The 18,872-nt window shown below is 52.0% G+C and overlaps 5 protein-coding genes across 5 annotated transcripts; 4 read left to right on the top strand and 1 right to left on the bottom strand.

Moving 5' to 3' along the window:
* Positions 1–890: 890 nt before the first annotated feature.
* Positions 891–3,964, top strand: NECHADRAFT_93845 (uncharacterized protein; the record flags this gene model as incomplete). The annotated part of the gene is made up of 2 exons (XM_003051312.1): positions 891–1,014; positions 1,062–3,964. The coding sequence occupies 2 exons, from the start codon at positions 891–893 to the stop codon at positions 3,962–3,964; spliced, it is 3,027 nt and encodes a 1,008-aa protein (XP_003051358.1).
* Positions 3,965–4,899: 935 nt separating this feature from the next.
* On the top strand, positions 4,900–7,633 carry NECHADRAFT_40616 (uncharacterized protein; the record flags this gene model as incomplete). The annotated part of the gene is made up of 10 exons (XM_003051311.1): positions 4,900–4,955; positions 5,026–5,148; positions 5,197–5,282; positions 5,324–5,524; positions 5,576–6,138; positions 6,185–6,309; positions 6,358–6,506; positions 6,556–6,734; positions 6,781–6,961; positions 7,008–7,633. The coding sequence occupies 10 exons, from the start codon at positions 4,900–4,902 to the stop codon at positions 7,631–7,633; spliced, it is 2,289 nt and encodes a 762-aa protein (XP_003051357.1).
* Positions 7,634–7,730: 97 nt separating this feature from the next.
* On the bottom strand, positions 7,731–9,776 carry NECHADRAFT_80745 (uncharacterized protein; the record flags this gene model as incomplete). The annotated part of the gene is made up of 2 exons (XM_003050917.1): positions 7,731–9,379; positions 9,431–9,776. 2 exons carry the CDS (start codon positions 9,774–9,776, stop codon positions 7,731–7,733), a joined length of 1,995 nt encoding a protein of 664 aa, XP_003050963.1.
* Positions 9,777–13,061: 3,285 nt separating this feature from the next.
* NECHADRAFT_80744 (uncharacterized protein) lies at positions 13,062–14,858 on the top strand (the record flags this gene model as incomplete). The annotated part of the gene is made up of 4 exons (XM_003051310.1): positions 13,062–13,257; positions 13,302–14,557; positions 14,611–14,709; positions 14,760–14,858. 4 exons carry the CDS (start codon positions 13,062–13,064, stop codon positions 14,856–14,858), a joined length of 1,650 nt encoding a protein of 549 aa, XP_003051356.1.
* Positions 14,859–16,513: 1,655 nt separating this feature from the next.
* NECHADRAFT_5675 (uncharacterized protein) lies at positions 16,514–17,581 on the top strand (the record flags this gene model as incomplete). Its single annotated transcript, XM_003051309.1, has 1 exon — positions 16,514–17,581. A coding segment is annotated over one exon (1,068 nt), but the record flags the coding sequence as incomplete, so codon positions are not given.
* Between the last annotated feature and the right edge of the window lie 1,291 nt (positions 17,582–18,872).

The raw sequence follows: 18,872 nt of genomic DNA, 5'->3' as shown, positions 1-18,872 counted from the left end.
TTTATCCAGAGATAGGATCGTCAGCCTCACTGTGAGACGGAAGAAGCCGTTCTCCGTCTGTTCCTTGTGCTACCGCAGTAAGCACTTGGTAGCCGGAGCGGATAGTGCACTTCTGCCAAGGACGAAAGCCCGTGGTGGCCTGATTGGACAATTAGGGTCTGAATTGACGAATCGAAACAAGGACAAGGTATGTTTCACAAGCGTCGCGGAGTTCGGCTCGCATTTTCTCGAGATATTACTCCGTGGCTTACCTGCGTGCAAGCGAATGTGGGTTTTGTTACCAGAAGGGAGATTATTCCGTGGGCGTTGAAGAATTTGAGCCACACTCTCTCTTGGTGAGACAGGCTATAACAGACACAGGAACTCGTGTGTAAAAACAACATGATGTGAGGCAGCCACCGCATGTGTATACCTGATTGGGAACGGTTAACGGCATGGCTCTTTTAACCACCGCCGCCACTTATAGGCTCAATTAAGCCCACCAACAGATGTGTCTTGAAACCAACGCCAAGGGGACTCGGGAGAATGACTGGTCAAATTATCACCGGCACGTACGGCAAAAGCAAGACACCTACCCTACACCTCGGCGCCATCCCCGCATTCGGCCACTAAAATTGGAGAAGGCGGGGAAATTCGCGGGGATGACAGGCCACAACCAAAAAGTGAGCAGAGAGTGGTCAGCTGACCGAGGTTGGCTGCCCCCATAATCTCGAATCCGTCTCGAGATTGGATAGAGCCAACCCCCCGCTTTCAACGACGTCTTTGACGACCTCGCTCGCATACAGAACGCGCAGACGCTGCTCGCCTCAGCCATACAGAGGCTTCAGGGACTCACTCGACCGTCGCAGCGCGTCGGGCCCTGGCCGCCGACTCAAAGGTCACGCGCCACGATGGCCTCATCACCCCCGCGTCATAAACGCCGCAAGGCCTCTTGCAAGGAGTTCCAGTGCAACCACGAAGGCTGCGGGAGGACCTACTCGCGAGCGGAGCATCTCCAGAGGCATCAGCTTAACCGTTAGTCTTGGTTCTGCCCCGGTGGACCCTATGCTGACACGTCTTAGATTCACCCAAGGAGATTTACTACTGCGACTACCCGGGCTGCTCATTCACCTTTGTCAGGAAGGATCTCTACGCGCGTCACAAGCTGAGGCATGAGCGCCAGGTGCAGCAGTATGGGAATGGCAGATTGTCTCAACGGCCGCAGAGGGAGTTTTCAAAGGCGCCGAGGGATCGCGCTGAGAGGTACTCGTTCAGTGAAGATGGATCTGCCTGGAGCGACACCCAAGATGAGGCGAGGGAAACGCCAGCAAAGGAAAAGCAGCCCGTCAGGAACAGACTCTCACTGGACGCAGGTGGTGTCGATCCCGGCTCTCAGAAGGCTGGCGTAGGAGGTTCGGCACAGCCGGAGTCGGGCCAGCAGAATGAGGCGGGTGAGGCTGCTGGTTACTTTGGAGACCAACGACAACTCCAAAGCCGCGAATCATCACCGGAAAAACAAGCCATGGGCGCAGTTACTTTCAGGATGGACCAGATGCCAGGCGCCGACATGTCAATCCCCATGGCGAGTCCTGGGTTGCCAGGCAGGCCGGAGCGTATGAGGACCCAGTCCTATGTCATGGCAAACGGAATGCCGACGTCGAGCACCGAGCAACTCATCGAAGAACAGCCTTTCGGATTATCGCCATCCAGCACCGATGAGTTCACCTCTTGGTTGTTCAACGGTCAGGGCTTGAATTCAAATTACAACTTTGTCCCCGGTGGCAACCTCGGAATGGCGGGATACTCAAACAACTTTGGTCAACTATGCCCGGATTATTCGCAGCCAGGAATGATGGGAGGATCTTATGTCGAACCGATGAATGGCCTCTGGTTCCAGTCAGAGCCGATGCCCATGGCTACACCGATTGTGGATATTTCGCAGATCGGAAAGACTGGACTTTCGGAGCATAAGCGACAGTCTCTGCTTCAGTACATGATGCAGAGATTCAACGAGATCGGTTCACAGGGTAACAGATCGGCTGCGGATATCAAGAACGAGATTTTCGGCAGTGACAGCGACGCTGACTCCCATGTCCTCAGCCATCTCAACGTTCAACGATACATCAACTCGTACTGGGAGAACTTTCACGACCAGTTGCCTATCCTGCATCATCCAACGTTCATACCGGAGACGGCCCACGATTTCCTCTTGTTGGCTGTGCTGATCATGGGAGCTTCTATGCTTGAGAAGAAGGCCGCCCTGCCAGAGACCGCGGACAAAATTTCAAAATTCACCACCTTTGTCTCGTGGAATCTCCGCTGGCAAGTCTTTATGCATGCCGACTCTCATCCACCGGCTAAGCTCTGGGTCATTCAAACACTTCTCATTCTCGAGGTGTATGAAAAGATGAACGCAACCCGGGTTCTTCATGAGCGTGCTCACATTTACTTCCCTACGACGCTGTCCCTCATGCGCAGAGGAAGCGCCCTGACCGGCAAGCAGTCTTCTTACACCTCTCGAGTCCAAACTCCCATGGGTAGTCCGAAGCTTGGTCAGCCTAGGCTGTTCCCTGGGCCTGATCGGAGAGGATTTGATTCTTCGCCTGAAAAGTGGTGGGATCATTGGATTGCTCAAGAAGCTACTCGACGGGCTGCTTTTGCTGCGTTTATCATCGACGCCACCCACGCCGCCTTGTTTGGGCACACACCCACTTTGGTGATCCACGAGATCAAACTTCCACTCCCCTGTGACAACACTCTTTGGTCTTCTGACTCACCATCCGAGATTGGCTGTGTCGAATCGAGCTTACACGCCAACGGTGTAACACCAATAACCTTCCTCGATGGACTTCAAAAGACTCTCAACGGCCAAAGAGTGCGGACGAGTTCCTTTGGAAGAATGGCTCTTCTTGCTGCATTACTGTCTGTCACATGGCAGATGCACCAGCGAGACCTCGATCGGGGTACTCTCGGCACTGACACAATCCCGGGTGTTCAAGAACGATGGCGGCCAAAGCTGTTGCGGGCATTTGATTGGTGGAAAAAAGATTACGACGATGGTGTTGCTCATGTTCGGCATGCGGCCTTTGACTGGCAGAGACTGGGGCTGAGCAGCAGAGGCGGAAGCGATGATGGTGATGCCATGGAAACTCTGGGGACGGTTCTCTACCACCTGGGTCACATTACGGTTTACATCAGCATGCCGGAGCTGTGCATCTTCGCTGGTGTTACCCAAATCCTCGGCCGTACTGTTTCGTCTGTCGACTGGAGGAGAACGGAGGCCAAGATCAAGGAATGGGTGGCCTCCCCTGGAGCCATTGGTGGTGTGTACCATGCGCTGCAGCTGATCAGGCTCATCCTGCTCCAGGAAGAAACCCCCAGGCGAAGCACCATGGGTGAATCAGGTGGAATGCCCTCCGTTTTCACTCCATCACCTTATCCCAAGTACGATGCTGCACAGGACAACCTACTCATTCGCGCCTGGGCTCTATACTACGCGTCCCTGGTGCTATGGGCTTACGGATACGTGCAGGATGGAAACATCGAGCCGTTCCCGGACAACCTGCACTATCCATCCAGCACTCTAGGTGTACCGCAAATGGCCACGGAACCAAGCATGCAGTCATCGTCGAACCAAGGAACGACACAAGCCAGCAATCCCAGCGCCGACACGCCTCAAGGATCTCACTCTGAGCAACCATCCATGTCAATGAGTCCCGACTACGAGGCGCTGAAGCGTGATCGCCACGAGGACCTCCGGACTTATCTACAGATCATGATCCCCCCGACAATTGATTCAATCAAGGCCTTCCATCTGCATCAGAACCAAGCCGGCGTGGTTGGCAACCGGAACAAGATCATTGGTCTCCTGAGTGTCGTCGACGACGCCTTGTCCAACACAAAGTGGGAGCTCTTGACCGAGGCGAGACACAGGTTAAAGATGGCAGCGTCTATGATGCAACAGCCTAGAGAACCGAGGATGTAAAAAGGAGCACGAAGTAATTCCGGTGAAAAAAGGAGCCTTTGTAGTTGTGCGATAGACGTTTGATACCTTTTGAGAGATGTACAACAATAGGCAGCGGGAGGGTTGGCTTATTATTTCTTGTTTCATAACGGAGTATGATTGCAGCAGTATAAGCGATCACTGATTACATGTATTTATTTTGATCAAGTACATAGGAAAAAATGGGTTTCTCTCTTTCTGACATGGTAATTGTTGACCTTGTCTGTGTGAGCACGTCACATCGGTTTCTCGGTGTTGGCTCCGACATCTCGGCGTAGTCCTCCGATGTCGCAATCAACTGTTTTCTTGAGAGCGAGTTGAGCTGGCAGAAATCCACCCTGTCACGCGATGTACCATTTAACTAACAATTAATTTATAAGGCCCATGTTAAGGTCATATATGAACGAAACGTGATTATCACCTGTTTGGTACTCCGTTCACACAGTTGTCGTTGTCGAGTCTTACGGCAGTTAACGGCACAAGTGTGGCTTGCTTCGGCTCACGACAACAACTACAAACACATCGGCTTCGAGGCCGGTATTCAACTGAAAGAAAATAGTCAAACCAGGCATAAAGATATTTGACTAGATAAGATCGCCACCATGTGGATCATGAGATAGAGTTTACAGGCTTCGAACCGGGTTCTATCCCGACCTCAAACAAGGACAATCTAGAGATGGTGTATCTCTAGCGGCACGTGATCGGCGTGAAAAAATGGACCACGGCTGGCGACGTCGGAACTTGTCCCGAGGGCGCGACAACCCATCATCACTCGAAATCCCCGCGTCCCCTTCGGAGCATGTGCCCATCAGTTCCTCACCTTCGGCGAAGCATTCCAGAAGGTGTTTCTTCTCTCTTATCGGGCTTTTTGTTATTCTTCTCCCTCTCTAGGTCAAATGCCTGCAGTCTCCCAAGACATGGCTCGGAGGCGTCCGGCTTCCAACAGCAAAGATGCCCGAAAGGCACCATTGGCGTACGCGAGCCCGCTTCTCCACATTTTTCATGCAGTTCGTTGAGTAGAGGCTAATGAAACATGTTTACAGATGCCTGACTTGTCGCAAGAAGAAGGTTCGGTGCTCAGGGACTACGCCCTGTCAGTACTGCACCAAGAGAGGACTGGACTGTAGGGTTCCTGAGCATGGGCACAAGCGCATGTACATGGCCAAGTATGAACTGTTTTGTTGATGTTGATCATTACTAATTGGGAGTGACAGTCGTATTGAGGAACTTGAGAGCAAGTTGGCCAGATATGAAAAGGAGGGTAATACGATACCAACCGGACTACCTGGGAGCATTTCACGTATGATGCCACTCAGCCGTTCATTGAATACCCATTAACAGTTACAGAAACCCCGGCTCCAACCCATAACGGACTCAATGGAGAAACAAATGGGCACTCACAGACATCTCACTCATCCCCAAACGCAGATCAGCACAGAACGTCAAGGTCTCCGAGCTTCATTCGCCCGTCCAGCTTCGCAGCACCTTTGACTCAGCCTAGTTATCCGGCTAAAGAGGCCGCTCATACATCCCCAGCTTCAAGTGAGTCAGCTTGCCCACAGCATGATGATCAAACCGCTTATACAAAAACAGCGATTCTTGCAGGCTCCTCTCTGAGTTCGAGCCACACCTTTGGTTCCAGAGTACAGGATCTACTTGGGTCATCTCGTCCCGAGTATGATCAAATCACAAACAAGCCCTGGGTGAGCCCAGAGGCAAACCAACTTCACGAAGTAGCTAGGAACAGCGCCCCATGGCGAACTTCGAATACCGAGTTTCCCAAGCTGCCATCAAGACAAGAGGCAGAGAGACTACTGGAAAAGGCCTTGTTCTACATCGGCCAGTCACAGCATCACATTGACGCCCGCGAGTTCTCAGACCGACTATGGGTGTTTTACGAGAACAAGGATGATCCTGAGCAGCGTCAATCGCCGTGGGTTCTGGAGATGATTCTGATGATTGCCATTGGAACACTATTTGACGCGAATCCCGAAGGTAATGATGAGTTTTCAGGGGTTCAGCTGTTTGAATATGCGCACAAGAACGTACCGACGTTAACAGAGATGCGTGCCTTTGGAAAGCTCGGGGTTGAGATCTTTGCGCTCTTTGCGATTTACCTTGTAAACATGAACCGCAAGGAAGAGGCTTATCTCTACGTGAGTAACCTGATTCATTCCTGTCAACAGAACTAACCCGTCCTAGATCAGCACTGCTATGCGACTGGCTATTGCGCAAAAGTATCACAGAGTTTGTGGAACCAGACACTTGATGCAGTCAGAAAAGGTCCATTTGAACCGTCTCTGGTGGACTATTTACATGCACGAGAGGTATGAATCTTGATGAAAGTGAAGAATCACGGCTGACAAATGATTCAGACGTCTAGCTGCAGCAACGGGAAACCCTCCTAGCATAGCTGACGAAGCCATCAACATCTCACTTCCAAGCGATTCCCCCGGGTTCCCTCCTGCTGGGCCTATGTGCACAAACATTCGGATCGCCAGAGCCACAGGGCGCATCCTGGCTGGTAAGTAATGTTCTCTTTGGTATATTAAGCCCAATCTAATATTTTGCAGTGCTCTACAACCCAGAGGACGAATCAGAGAATACCTTTATCCCTCATGTCCAAGAGATCGTCAAGTCTTTATACGGGATATCACAAGAGATTCCCTCAGACTCGGTTACTGATGTCTACAACCTGGGTCGTGACCAGTGTCTGAGGACAACTGCCTCACTTCATCTGATGCTCTTCCAGGTATGTAGAATCTAATGGTTAGGAAACTACTTGCTAACAGTTTCAGGCAACAATTCTCACAATTCGGCCAATCATGCTTCATGCTGCAAAGCTCATCCTGAGTGGCCAAGGGCCAACTGGCGAGCAACTACAAGCTTCGCCACTTGGAAGGCTATCAAGGACGTGCGTGGAAGCTGCTAGGCGGCAACTGAAAGTCGTCGGTACACTAAGGAAGCGAAACATGATCGGTGAGTGTCACGACCTCTTACAAAGTGTACGTGCTGACAAGTCCAGCAATCTTTGGTTTTTACGACTTTGAGGCCTCGTTCTCTGCTGCCTTCGTCATGATTCTGGCCGCCATTCTGGACTCGGTTTGCGACGAGAGCTCAAAGATCAACCCCAAGCCGGGGCTGACCGAGGCATTGGGCGAGTTGCAGTACCTCGCCGACCACGGCAACACGTACGCTCGTGATAGGCTGCAGGAGGTGAAGAGGCTATGGAAGGTCATGGCTCAAAAGATTGAGTCACTGCAAGTGGTCAACGTGTCTCCTCAGGCACACACAGGCGACGTCAACGGCGATGCTCACCACGACACTCAAACCAATGGTATCGGAGTCAACGGCACAGAACTCGTCAACATGGGTAACGCCGGTGTTGACCTAGTTCCCGGACAAGGCCAGACATCTCCAGAGGACTTTATGCTCCTCGACACTGATCTCTGGGACAACTTCAACAACCTCTGGGTTCCCATGCCCGAGGGCGCGGGAGACAACCAGCAGCAAGACATGATGATGGCGGACATTCCGCCAGACGACTTTTACAAGTACTGCTACTCGATGTATAATAATCCCGACTGGGACCTCACGGGAGAGGATGTTGGGGACTTTGCTGAGCTTGGAAGGCACATTCAGGATTCTTGAGGGTTTTTGGGACTAAAAGTTTTTGGCGAGAGAATTGCATCCCGAAGAAGCAGGCGTATTTAACAAGACCTGTAGTAATAACTTTAAGCTACCGAATTCAACATATTCGGGCCCTTTCAACAGTAGCCTCTTGTGCAAAATAATCAGGGAATGACATCTCATGGCCTACCTCCTCCCTCGTCTTCTTCGAGCCGATTCCTACTGCTGCTGCCCAAACCTTTCCAACACGTTCAAATAAACCGCCCCCTCTTTCGGCGGGCTGCAAGATGAGATAATTTGCTTCCTGGGTTTGCCCGTCTTCGATAGTCGTTCCCATCTCCACAGCCAGCACTTTAGAGTCTGGAGTTTTCATCGTCCAGTCTTCCACATCAGGTTGGAACTGGAACTTGTATGGACCCGAAGAGCGACACTCTCCGTTTGTGAACTGGATTCTCGGAAATCCTTGGCCGCGTCCTCCACGAGGAAATATCTTTACCCGAGCGACGTACCCTTCTAGAGTGAGTATTCCATGATCAAGGCGACCGAGGAATGTAGGTCCACTGGGTTTGCAGTCAATGTCAACGACCTTGGCTGTAAAAGTCGTCCTGTGGACACGATCCCACGGGCCGGCGATGGGCCCCGAGACTGAACCCCATGACCATGTCGGTACGCTCTTTAGCGTCTCTGGCCTTTCTCTATCGTCGCCAAACGTCTGCCAGCAAAGATCAGAGACCAGGGAATCCTCCCACAGGCCAGCTAGATAACGCCCTGTTCTGTCCTTGCTGAGCTGCGACGCAATACCAGCCATGACTGGGAGTCGGTCTTGGATGTATGTGAGATCCAGGGACGTGATGCTCCTAAGATTTTGATACCACAATTTGAGCATCACCATAGGGTCTCCTAGATCCAGGCTAGGTTTCGAAACACTGAGGAGTTGAGTCGTCCTCTCGCGAACGGTTGGTCTTGCAGGTGTTCCTCCGCATTGGCATGTCGTCACAGATTGACACTCCCACACGAGCTCCCTCGGACCAAAGTGGAGGAATCTTCGGGAGAGGACATGTTCCTGGTGTACCCATCCTCGGGTCATGAGAGGAAACTCGTAGGTGCCCCCATTAAAGGTTTCATCGCGGCTGGATTCGTAGGGATGTCTCATGTGAGTTCTCACAACAAGATGGTATGGTCGTCCTTGCTTGTCTAGTCCTTGTACATCAAGCGGTTCATCTCGTGCAGGTCGAGGAGGATAGAAGCCCACCGTGCCATCTGGTGATGCAGTAGCTGCCAACGTAACGTCAGCGTTAGCGTAGTAGTCAGCCATCTTGACGGCTTCTTTCTCCCAGTCTGGCGTGTCATCTTGGATGATACATAGAGAGTCAATCCAAATGAACTCAATGCCAAGGTGAAGCGAGAATTCAATGGCGTTCTTGAAGGTAGTCGACAGCTCAGTCCATGGAATTTCTCCCTTGTGGCGGTCAAAGCTGTCTTTGGTCGTCCTGATTATCTGGTGTTTACCCCAGCAATGACTGAGGCAAGCATAAGATCCTCGCTCGCCAGGCGAGGTCTCGTACAGGCGAGCTCTACATGATGATGTCCCTGAGTGTTGGATAATCTGTACGACTCTTCTCGGCAGGATGTTCTCTTCAGACCTTCTACAGCCCGTGTGCATCCTGTCGCAGTCGTCAATCCACTTCCTAGCTTGTTTTGCCAGTTCCTGAGTATTATAAGGGATTACCGGGCCTTCTTCAAACACTGGCCAGGGAGAAGGTTTTCCTATGTGCGCAGTTGAGTTAAAATCGAGGAAAGCGGTTGGGAAGTTCTAACCTTTGGCAGTGTAGATGTGAAGTTCACGATCCCGAAACATTTTCCCCACCAACTCCTTTGGTAAATCCTCTTCGACGACATCTACCTCCACAGAGACGGTCACACTAAACGTCTCACTAGGGTTCTGTAGATGACGACCGTTAAATCGAGAGAAGGAGAGAGAGAAGTAACTAGTCGCCAGGAGAATCTCTGGAAAACAATGCTTGGCAGCGGTAAGAATGATGCCGCAGGTAGAACATGCTGGCGCAGAGTTGCATAGTTCATCCAGCGTGCAGCGTGTCCTCGAGGGCGGTTGAAGTGAGCTCTCGTCAAAGTCGAGGCATATCTTGCAGGGTGGTGAGAGCATTGTGTTTCGGCCTCGACGTTGCAGCAATAGATTAGTCCAAGTGTCAACACAGTTGAGTATTTACTTTGTGTTGAAGAAACTTGGCAGCACAGCAATATCCAAAGGACTTCCAGCGTCTCGTTTTCTAGAGATATGTAGATTGATTCTTCACCAAGTTGGAGTGAGGCACAGTTGGGCTGAATGTACTTATGCATAAATACCTCATGCAGTGAGGCTTTGAGAAGCACAGCCTCTCTCAGGCTTCCTTGGCTTATTTCTCCAATGCCAGCCCAGAGAGCCAACAAAGTTACCATCTCGACACGTACTTCAACAAGGCCGCCTTTGATGTGGAATATATCACCTACTAGGCGGTTGTAAGCCTAGCCAGCCCAGAAAGATGCCCTCCGGATTCCTCCCTGACTTCGCCAGGGACTCCAAGTATCGAGACCAACTTCTTGGACTCGTGCACTCACGGTGTATTTTATGAAGCTGATCCATCTCCAAGTTCAAGATGCTTGCGCAGAGAGGAGCGATGGCAGAGACAGTCACTACTTGGGCATAATGCCTATGGAATGGTCCATCTTGAGAAATGCATCACGGACAATGACAACAACAACAAAGTCAGAACTGTCAAAGAAATCAAGATGGATCTTCTAAAGGGGTCAGAAAACGACTGGATCCGAGAGGTCGAAGCAGTCTTTAAGTTTTCGCGTCCCAAGGTCAGTTCGTGTCTTGCTGATGTGTATACACAACAGCGGATATCTCCATCACGATTTGAAGCTATCAGTATGCCTATTGGGTGAAGCTTTAGCTACATTTCTGACTAGTATTTAGAGTATCATAGTTGTTTTTAGGGTCTCGGCCTGGTCTGTAAGGGTCGCCGACTTTGGGATTTAGTTGGAGGTTGAGCGACTCGGACACATCTGCTTTCCTTCCTCGCGGGACCGCAGGATACGCGGCTCCAGAGGTCGTTGGCATAACACCAGACCATCGGTACCCTCTATCAGTAGATATATGGTCATTGGGTCGTGTCGTGTACAAGACACTCACAAGGACGCTTCCATCCCCCAGCTCCGTGGTCTATCTCAGTACTGCATCTTTAGTTCTCCGTTTCCTAAGAATTTATTGCGCTCTTTCAAAGTCTCGGATCACGGGCAAGACTTTATCATTAAATTCTTACAGGCACGAAGTGAAGGGCGTCTGACGGCCACCTCGGCGGCACGACATCTTTGGATCACCGCTTCACTTGACCCCTCGGCACCCAGACCCAGATCAAGGCGAGCCACCTATCCGTACATATGAAAAATGGTTGAACTCAGGCTAACAAGGCATATTTAGCTTCGTTGTGAATAGTGGCCAAACCCAAACGACAACTTATTCTATGGCTTCAATAGCTTGGACAAGTCGGCCAGCAGCGACTGAGTTCACACGTCGATCCCGTCGGCCTAGGCTCACCTCTGCCTTTTTCAGGGGACCCGAATGCCCCTTTCCCGCATCCTTCTGTGATCATAATCCATTTCTTCCGACGGATAGTTGGGCTGGCCTAGCGACTATGACGTTTTCACAACAATCGGGAATGGGAGAGGGGGCGATGACACTGGGCGGCGCATGGAGAGGGAAGAAGACTCGTGGAGCGTCTGAAGTCCAGCTCTTGGAAGGGGAAGAAACGCGAGAAAAGAGGCAAAAGAGACAAAAGAGACAAAATGTTGAGGATTGAAGATGAAGAAACAGCCAAGATAGACGACTTACCTGTATGGCCAAGATCAGGCTGTTCGCCTTCGGCGACTACCGCCAACGGATGTAAACGCCACGAACCGTCGGTAGTCTCACCCGAAACCCGACCAACACTTGCAATCAGGCAAAATGCAACAAGAAATCCATCATCCCAGCCTGTCGGGTCCTCAAGAGCGCCCTCTCTCGAACCACGTCCTCGAGCCATGGTCCGATGTGATCCAGTGCCTCGGGACGAGAGCAGCCGAAGCAGCATCTGATATGCCGTCTTCTAACCCCCCCATCCTGGCGCTTCATAGGCTGGGGAATATGAGCCTGTGGATTAGCCTAAATGGACTGGGAGATAAACTTCGGGGTACAAGTCAGATGCGGAGGTGGTGTGGAGGGGATGTAACCTTGGTCTGTGGGAGAAGACTTGGGCGAACTGTTGATGAGGCGACTCTCTGGTCTACTTTAACCCGACGGCCCGTTTGACAATATCACCCATTTGATGGATCTTCGACTTGGCGTGTTGGAGTTCTGGTCATACGAGCTTTGTCCGTGGCAAAAGTAAGCAGTAGCTAAGCGCTGTTAGGAGAGAGACCATCTTAGTGATGACTGACATATCAGGGAGTGACAATCCAGCGGGCCCGACACTCACACAAGCGAGAGTAGTAACCCAGCCAGAATTATCCGACGGGTCTTTGAGAGCGCTGAATATTGCCCAACAATGTACGACACCTTGGAGAGAACAATGGGACTCCTTGCATGCGGCTTAAGGTTCTGACCATGGTCAAGGTCGCGTGCAGCGCTTGGAGAAGCACTTAACCCATTCCCAGGATATAATACCAGCAGAATAGACGCAAAGATAGAATGAGCTTCTCCCGTGATCAAGCAAATACGGGTGCCAACAAAGACAAAAGTTCTTTCACATGCATGACCCCAAGCCCACTAAGACGGAGTTGACTGCCGACGAACCTAGCCCCAGACACCAACAAAAAGCTTGCCTGATCCTCCCGGTCAATCCCCCAGAAAAGACCAGCTGCAGGACTAAGAGAAAGCGGAGTCTACACCGAAGGGAGACCAGCATCACTATCCCCCAGACCTTACCCCAGATTCTCCACCTGCTCAACTAGGCAGTTGAAATCCCTTTTACCCCAAAACTCTAGAGATTTGAGGGGGAGGAGACAAGCTGTGAGTGGTCAGAAGGTTTCTTGATCTTAGGCGGTCCACTCGCAGTCGATGAGACCAGGCCATCTTGAACATGACCCCCGCAAGATCTTCCACCAATGGCGCGGGGATGGCCTCGAACACTAAACTTGAACCTGGGGTAGGAACGATTTCACGGCCCGTCGATCCTATTGCGGATACAGGCTCAATTCGATATGCCGGGCTTTGAGTGGAGAGGATCATGTTCGCCGTGAGGTTGCAGAGTCGAGGTAGGATGAGGAGAAGATCCTAGCTTGAGGGGAGCTCAAAGGTGACATTATAACTACCCGCGGCCCCAGTCTGGGGAAACTCAATTGATACAACCCTATCCTCTCCAGTTCTCATCCATTGAGATCTAATTGTTCATCTCACTGGGAAGGCTTCAACATGGCGACTGAAAAGCAAGGCGGAGCTCCAGATCTCCAGATCGAGACCACTGACAATGGCCTCGACCATCTCAAGGACGTCGACCTGCATGACAAGACGCTCAACACCGAGGCTCACCAGGCCACGGCCCAGGAGCATAGCTTCAGTGTCTTTCAGGCTCTCAAGACGTACAAGCGGGCTGCCTTTTGGTCCATCCGTAAGTTTACCTACTCAAAAAGGTGCTATACTAACAGCTTCCAGTCATCTCGACCACCGTCATCATGGAGGGTTACGACGTTACCCTCCTGAGCTCGTTCTACGCTTACCCGAGTTTCCGCAAGAAGTACGGTGCCTGGCTGGATGAGGACAACGGATACCAGATCTCGGCAAACTGGCAGCAGAGGTTCAACTGTCTCGGTGCCTTTGCCAACATCATCGGCGCCATGATGAACGGATGGGCGACTGCCAAATGGGGTCACCGCAAGGTCCTCATGGGTAGCCTGTTTTGGCTGACTGCTTTCATCTTTGTCGTCTTCTTTGCGCCCAACATCGAGGTTCTCCTGGTCGGTCAGTTCCTTTGCAACATTCCCTGGGGTGTCTTTGCCACCACTGGCCCTGCGTATGCTGCCGAGGTCACTCCTCTGGCTATCCGTGGTTATCTCACTGCCTATGTCAACCTGTGCTGGTGCATCGGCCAGTTCATCTCAGCCGGCGTCCTCAAGGGTCTCGTCAACAACCCTACCGAGTGGAGTTACAGAGTTCCCTTTGCCATCCAGTGGATCTGGCCCGTCCCTCTGTTCATCGCCGCCTGGATGGCCCCCGAGTCTCCGTGGTATCTCGTCCGGACGAACCAGCTCGACGAGGCCAAGCGAGCCCTCGAGCGTCTTTCCGAGCCGGAGCACGACATTAATATCGATGCCACCGTCGCCATGATGGTGCACACCAACAAGCTCGAGATTGAGGAGCGGGCTGGTGTCACGTACTGGGATTGCTTCCGCGGTAGCAACATTCGACGTACCGAGATCGCATGCGTGGGCTTCCTCTCCCAGATCACCAATGGCGGCGCTCTTTGCTACAGTGGATCTTTCTTCTTCCAGCAGACCGGTATTGGACCTGATGCTTCATACGGAATCGCCCTCGGTGGCACTGGTATCGCCTTTGTCGGAACCATCATCTCTTGGTTCTACATCTCCAAATGGGGACGCCGCACAATCTGGCTCACTGGCTTCTCCTCCCTCGTCGTCATCCTCTGGGTCATTGGTTTCCTAGCCCTGGCCAAGCAGACCATGGCTCTCGCCTGGGCGCAGTCCATACTCTGTATCGTCTGGCTCGGCGCTTACTCTATGTCGGTCGGCCCCATCATCTACACCTTGGTCGCCGAGATTGGCTCAACCCGTCTACGAACCCAGACCGTCGTCCTGGCCCGATCAACCTATTACGTCGGCAACATTGTCTGCGGAGGACTTCTCCAGCCGCAGCTGCTCTCCCCCGGGGCGTGGAATGCAAAGGGAAAGACTGTGAGTGCCCATCCTGACCACATTCGCCACAGCGTCCACTAACAACAGCACAGGCCTTTTTCTGGGCCGGCCTCGCTACTCTTACGCTCATCTGGGGCTACTTCCGCATGTTTGAGACCAAGGACCGAACCTTTGGTGAGATGGACTACATGGTGAGTGATATGCCCAAGTCAAGAAGGATCTTCGTTAACAGCCTTAATAGTTCCAGAAGGGCGTCCCGGCTCGCAAGTCTGCCAATTACAAGATCAACGAGGATGAGGTGTTCCTTGCTGAAGCTCAGGCCAGCAGGGAGCAAAAGTGAAATGCGTGATGGTGGTTGGGATGAATGACAAGGAGTGGTTTGGTCTAGTTTTAAGCGTGGAAACCGGAATCCGTGCAAATACCAATTTGTTTTATCCATCAGCCTCGAATTCAAGAAAGAATTTTATGTTGCAATGCTTTCTTGAAAATGCATGGCTGAGACTTGTCGGCCGACGGAGGTGACCGGGCATGTTTTGGTCGGTGAGACATGGTCGGGAGCGTTTGAGGCGGGAACCTCCTTACAAGCATTCAACGGTGAGCTGAGGGTGAGATAGGGGCAGCTTGAGTGGAACAGGTAAGCGAGTCGAGTATGTTATCCAATGCTTGATGCTTCATCTTGAGTTGCAAGAAAAGAATCATCTCAATGTCTTCAACTCAGACAGGATTAAACTCGGTCGCACAACATTCGTCCCATCTCGACTCTGCCCGTTCCAGACACGCCGAAGCTCGCAAGCTCAAAGAACGAATCGATCGGCTTCCAAGCCAAGCGTGCCGCTCTCCACTCCAAGGGGGAGCTTAGCCCACTTGGACCACCCACGATTCAGCCACTCGTCGACTGTCGTTTGTTCCCGGGGGATCTTCTCGTATCACGACCAAGATTTGACCCGGTTGACGTCAAGGAAGTTTCCTGGGCATCAGTAGCGAAGTGAATCCAGGAGGATTGCGAAATTGTACCTGCATCTGATTGAACCACTCAGGAGGTCGCATCGAATGTTTCGCCTGCATGCCCAGTCTAAACATGAAGATTGGCCATGGAATTGGATGCAAAAGAGACATCCCAGATCCCAGCTTATAAATGCGCTAGAGATTGGGTACGCGAATAGACTTTGCTTATGTTTTCTTTGTCGGTGACTTGTTCCTTGCATAAAGATCCACCCGTGAATGAGCTTGGTCCTCCCTGATCCTCGTTGAAGCCCAGTTGCCGAGTTTTGGACGTGGCTTTGCTTTGACAACACATGGCATCGAGACGTGGCAGATCCTCAGCGAGTTGAGTGAAGCATGCATCGAGCGCGTTTTATCGTCATTTTTATAGGATAAACAAGAAACTGTACTTGACCGTATCATAACCATTCCTCAACGCGATCATGATTGTTTATCGTCGATCACACGCAAATTACCGTCCCGTCTATGGCTTGGGTGGCGCTGGATACGAGACAGGAGATGCTGGGGTTAGCCGCCAATGAGCACTGACCTCGAGGCTGCTATTCTTAGCGGACTAAGCGCCGGGGCCAATCATTCCATCGCTGTGGAGCCGCGTCGTCAGCTCTTTCCCCTGAAAAACCGGGAACTTAGTGCATGCACGTGACAGATGCCAGGGCCCGCTCCCCCTAATTTCATGGCGTTCCTGAATGACCCAAAACAAGAAGCTCCTCCATTCTTTCAATCACGAAAAAGACTCTCTCTCATCATTCTCTTTTTTCTTGTCTGTCCTTTCTCTTTTGGGATCGACTATCTATATTCCTCGTCACTCTCTTTTTGGCTCAGGCCTTTTTTGAATATTATTTCACACATATCCCACGCTCTTTTTAATACGTGATCGATTAGGCGTGGCGTGACCTCAAAGGTTTCACAGGAAAAGTAACGAAAACAACACTCTCTTGTCGAACCGAATAGACTTTAGCCATCATGAAGGTTTCCGCTACCCTCGCTGCCGGCGCCCTCGCCGTTGGCGCTTCCGCCAAGAACTACCTTGGTTTCAACTCCGGTGCCACCCTCGCCGACCGATCCGCCAAGTTCAAGGCCGACTTCAAGGCCGAGTTCGAGACTGCTCAGGGCCTCAAGGGCGCCCCCGGTGACTTCAGCGCTGTCCGACTCTACACCAACATCCAGGCCTACTCTCAGGATGACCCCATCGAGGCTTTCGAGGCTGCCATCGAGACCGAGACTTCCATCCTCCTCGGTGTCTGGGCCTCCGGAACCGACAACATTGACAAGGAGATCAGCGCCCTGAAGAAGGCTGTTGCCAAGTACGGCACTGAGCTTACCGACCTCATCATCGGTGTCTCCATCGGTAGCGAGGATCTCTACCGAAACTCGGTCACTGGTGTCAAGAATAAGGGTGGTGTCGGTGTTGACCCCGATGTCCTCGTCGACTTCATCGACGACTTCCGCACTGCCTTCAAGGGCACCCCCATCTCCAAGGTTCCCCTCGGCCACGTCGACACCTGGGATGTCTGGGGCAACGTCACCAACAAGCCCGTCCTCGACGCCATTGACTTCATCGGTGTCGATGAGTACCCCTACTACGAGAACGACAAGGGCAACAGCATCGAGAACGCTGGCAAGCTCTTCGACAAGGCCTACGAGGCCACCATTGCTGCCGCCGGTGGCAAGCCCGTCTGGGTCACTGAGACCGGTTGGCCCGTGACTGGTCCCGACTGGGATGAGGGTGTCCCCAGCGTCAAGAACGCCCAGAAGTACTGGCGCGATGTTGGCTGCCGCCGCCTCTTCAACCAGACCCCCACCTTCTGGTACACTCTCCGTGACTCCAACCCCGACAACAAGATGAAGTTTGCCATCACCAAGGACCTGTCCACCAACCCTCTCTTCGACCTTTCTTGCGACGGCTACGAGGAGGAGGAGACCTCCACCTCCTCCAAGGCTGCCACCAAGACCCGCACCAGCGGTTCTTCCAAGGCTACTGACACCGAGGATGCCGAGTCCACCGAGACCACCAGCGCTGCCCACAACAACTCCACTACCACCGCTACTGGCACTGGCTCTGGCTCTGGTCACGAGTCTACCAAGACTGCTACTGGCACTGGTGTCTACTCTACTCCCACCTCTGGCTCCAGCTCTGGATCTGGTTCCGGCTCTGGCTCCGACTCTGAGTCTGGCTCCGGTTCTGGTTCTGGCTCCGGCTCCTCCGGCTCTGGCTCTTCTGAGTCTGGATCTGGCTCTTCCGGCTCTGGCTCCGAGTCCGGCTCTGGCTCCGGTTCTGGTTCCGAGTCTGGCTCCGGCTCTGAGTCTGGCTCTGCTCCCGCCGAGACCCCCAGCACCATCGTCAGCGGTGCCTCTACCCTCAAGGTTTCGGTGGCTGGCCTCGCCATCGTCGCCGCCTTCTTTGCTCTGTAAATTACCCAAAATGGATCGTGGGTTGACTTGACGCCCATTAGCGTGTCTTGTGTATTATCTCGCGCCCGAGATCTGTTTTTGTATTCGTGCATAGACCAAGGATAGACTTAAGAAGGTTGCCGTTATTTGACTTTAATGACATAGTTTTTTGTGAAGTAGGTTTTATTCTTTGTGTGCTTTTGCTGTCGTTGTTCTATGTACTCCTGGTATTCCAGTCCATGACTGGGCATATGCCAAAGCTCAGGAAGCAAAAAGAGATGCAGTCATCCAACAACATCAAGTCAAAAACATTCCCATTCACTGGCAAAAAGTGCAAAAGAAAGGGTCTGGCCGGGGATTGAACCCGGGACCTCTCGCAAGCTTGCTTTCGGGTTTGCCCTAAGCGAGAATCATACCACTAGACCACCAGACCAATCACGTGATTGTTGATGAAGGTGGTTAAGCAATCAGAGTGCATACCCACTCCGAGAGGACACAACGATGTAGGGTAGGATCATGATGGGTTAAGATTGACATGACGTAAAGAGGATTTTGGGACTGGGGGATGATTGTCCTTTTTCGGATTCCAAGGCATTCTTTCGCGTTTATTCTAGTGTGATAATGAGGTAAATCGGAGGCCGCCAGTTACCATAGACAATCTCCTTGTGCTTCAAGCTGTCTGTTAGGGATGAAAGGTCGTTTCAAAGGAATATCAGTCTCAAGCTTCAGAGCCACCCACTGCATGGAGCTCCCTGGTCAACTTCTAAGCGCTAGCAATTTAAAAGCCCGACAGGGCAGCTCAAGTCCATTCATCATAAGAACCAATGTTACCTCACAAGTCACATCAGAGACCTCAGTACTGTACTCCGTACAAGACAGGCAATATCTCAGCCGCCAGTAGCCACAATCACGTTGTGTTCCCAAAGTTCCCTGCAGATCTCCATCCAGCACACAAAATATG

This window comes from Fusarium vanettenii (assembly GCF_000151355.1).
Source record: "Fusarium vanettenii 77-13-4 chromosome 5 genomic scaffold NECHAsca_5_chr5_3_0, whole genome shotgun sequence".
Classification (NCBI taxonomy): Eukaryota; Fungi; Ascomycota; class Sordariomycetes; order Hypocreales; family Nectriaceae; genus Fusarium; species Fusarium vanettenii.
Note: the sequence above shows the minus strand (reverse complement) of the source record. Positions and strands in the feature narration are given on the sequence as shown.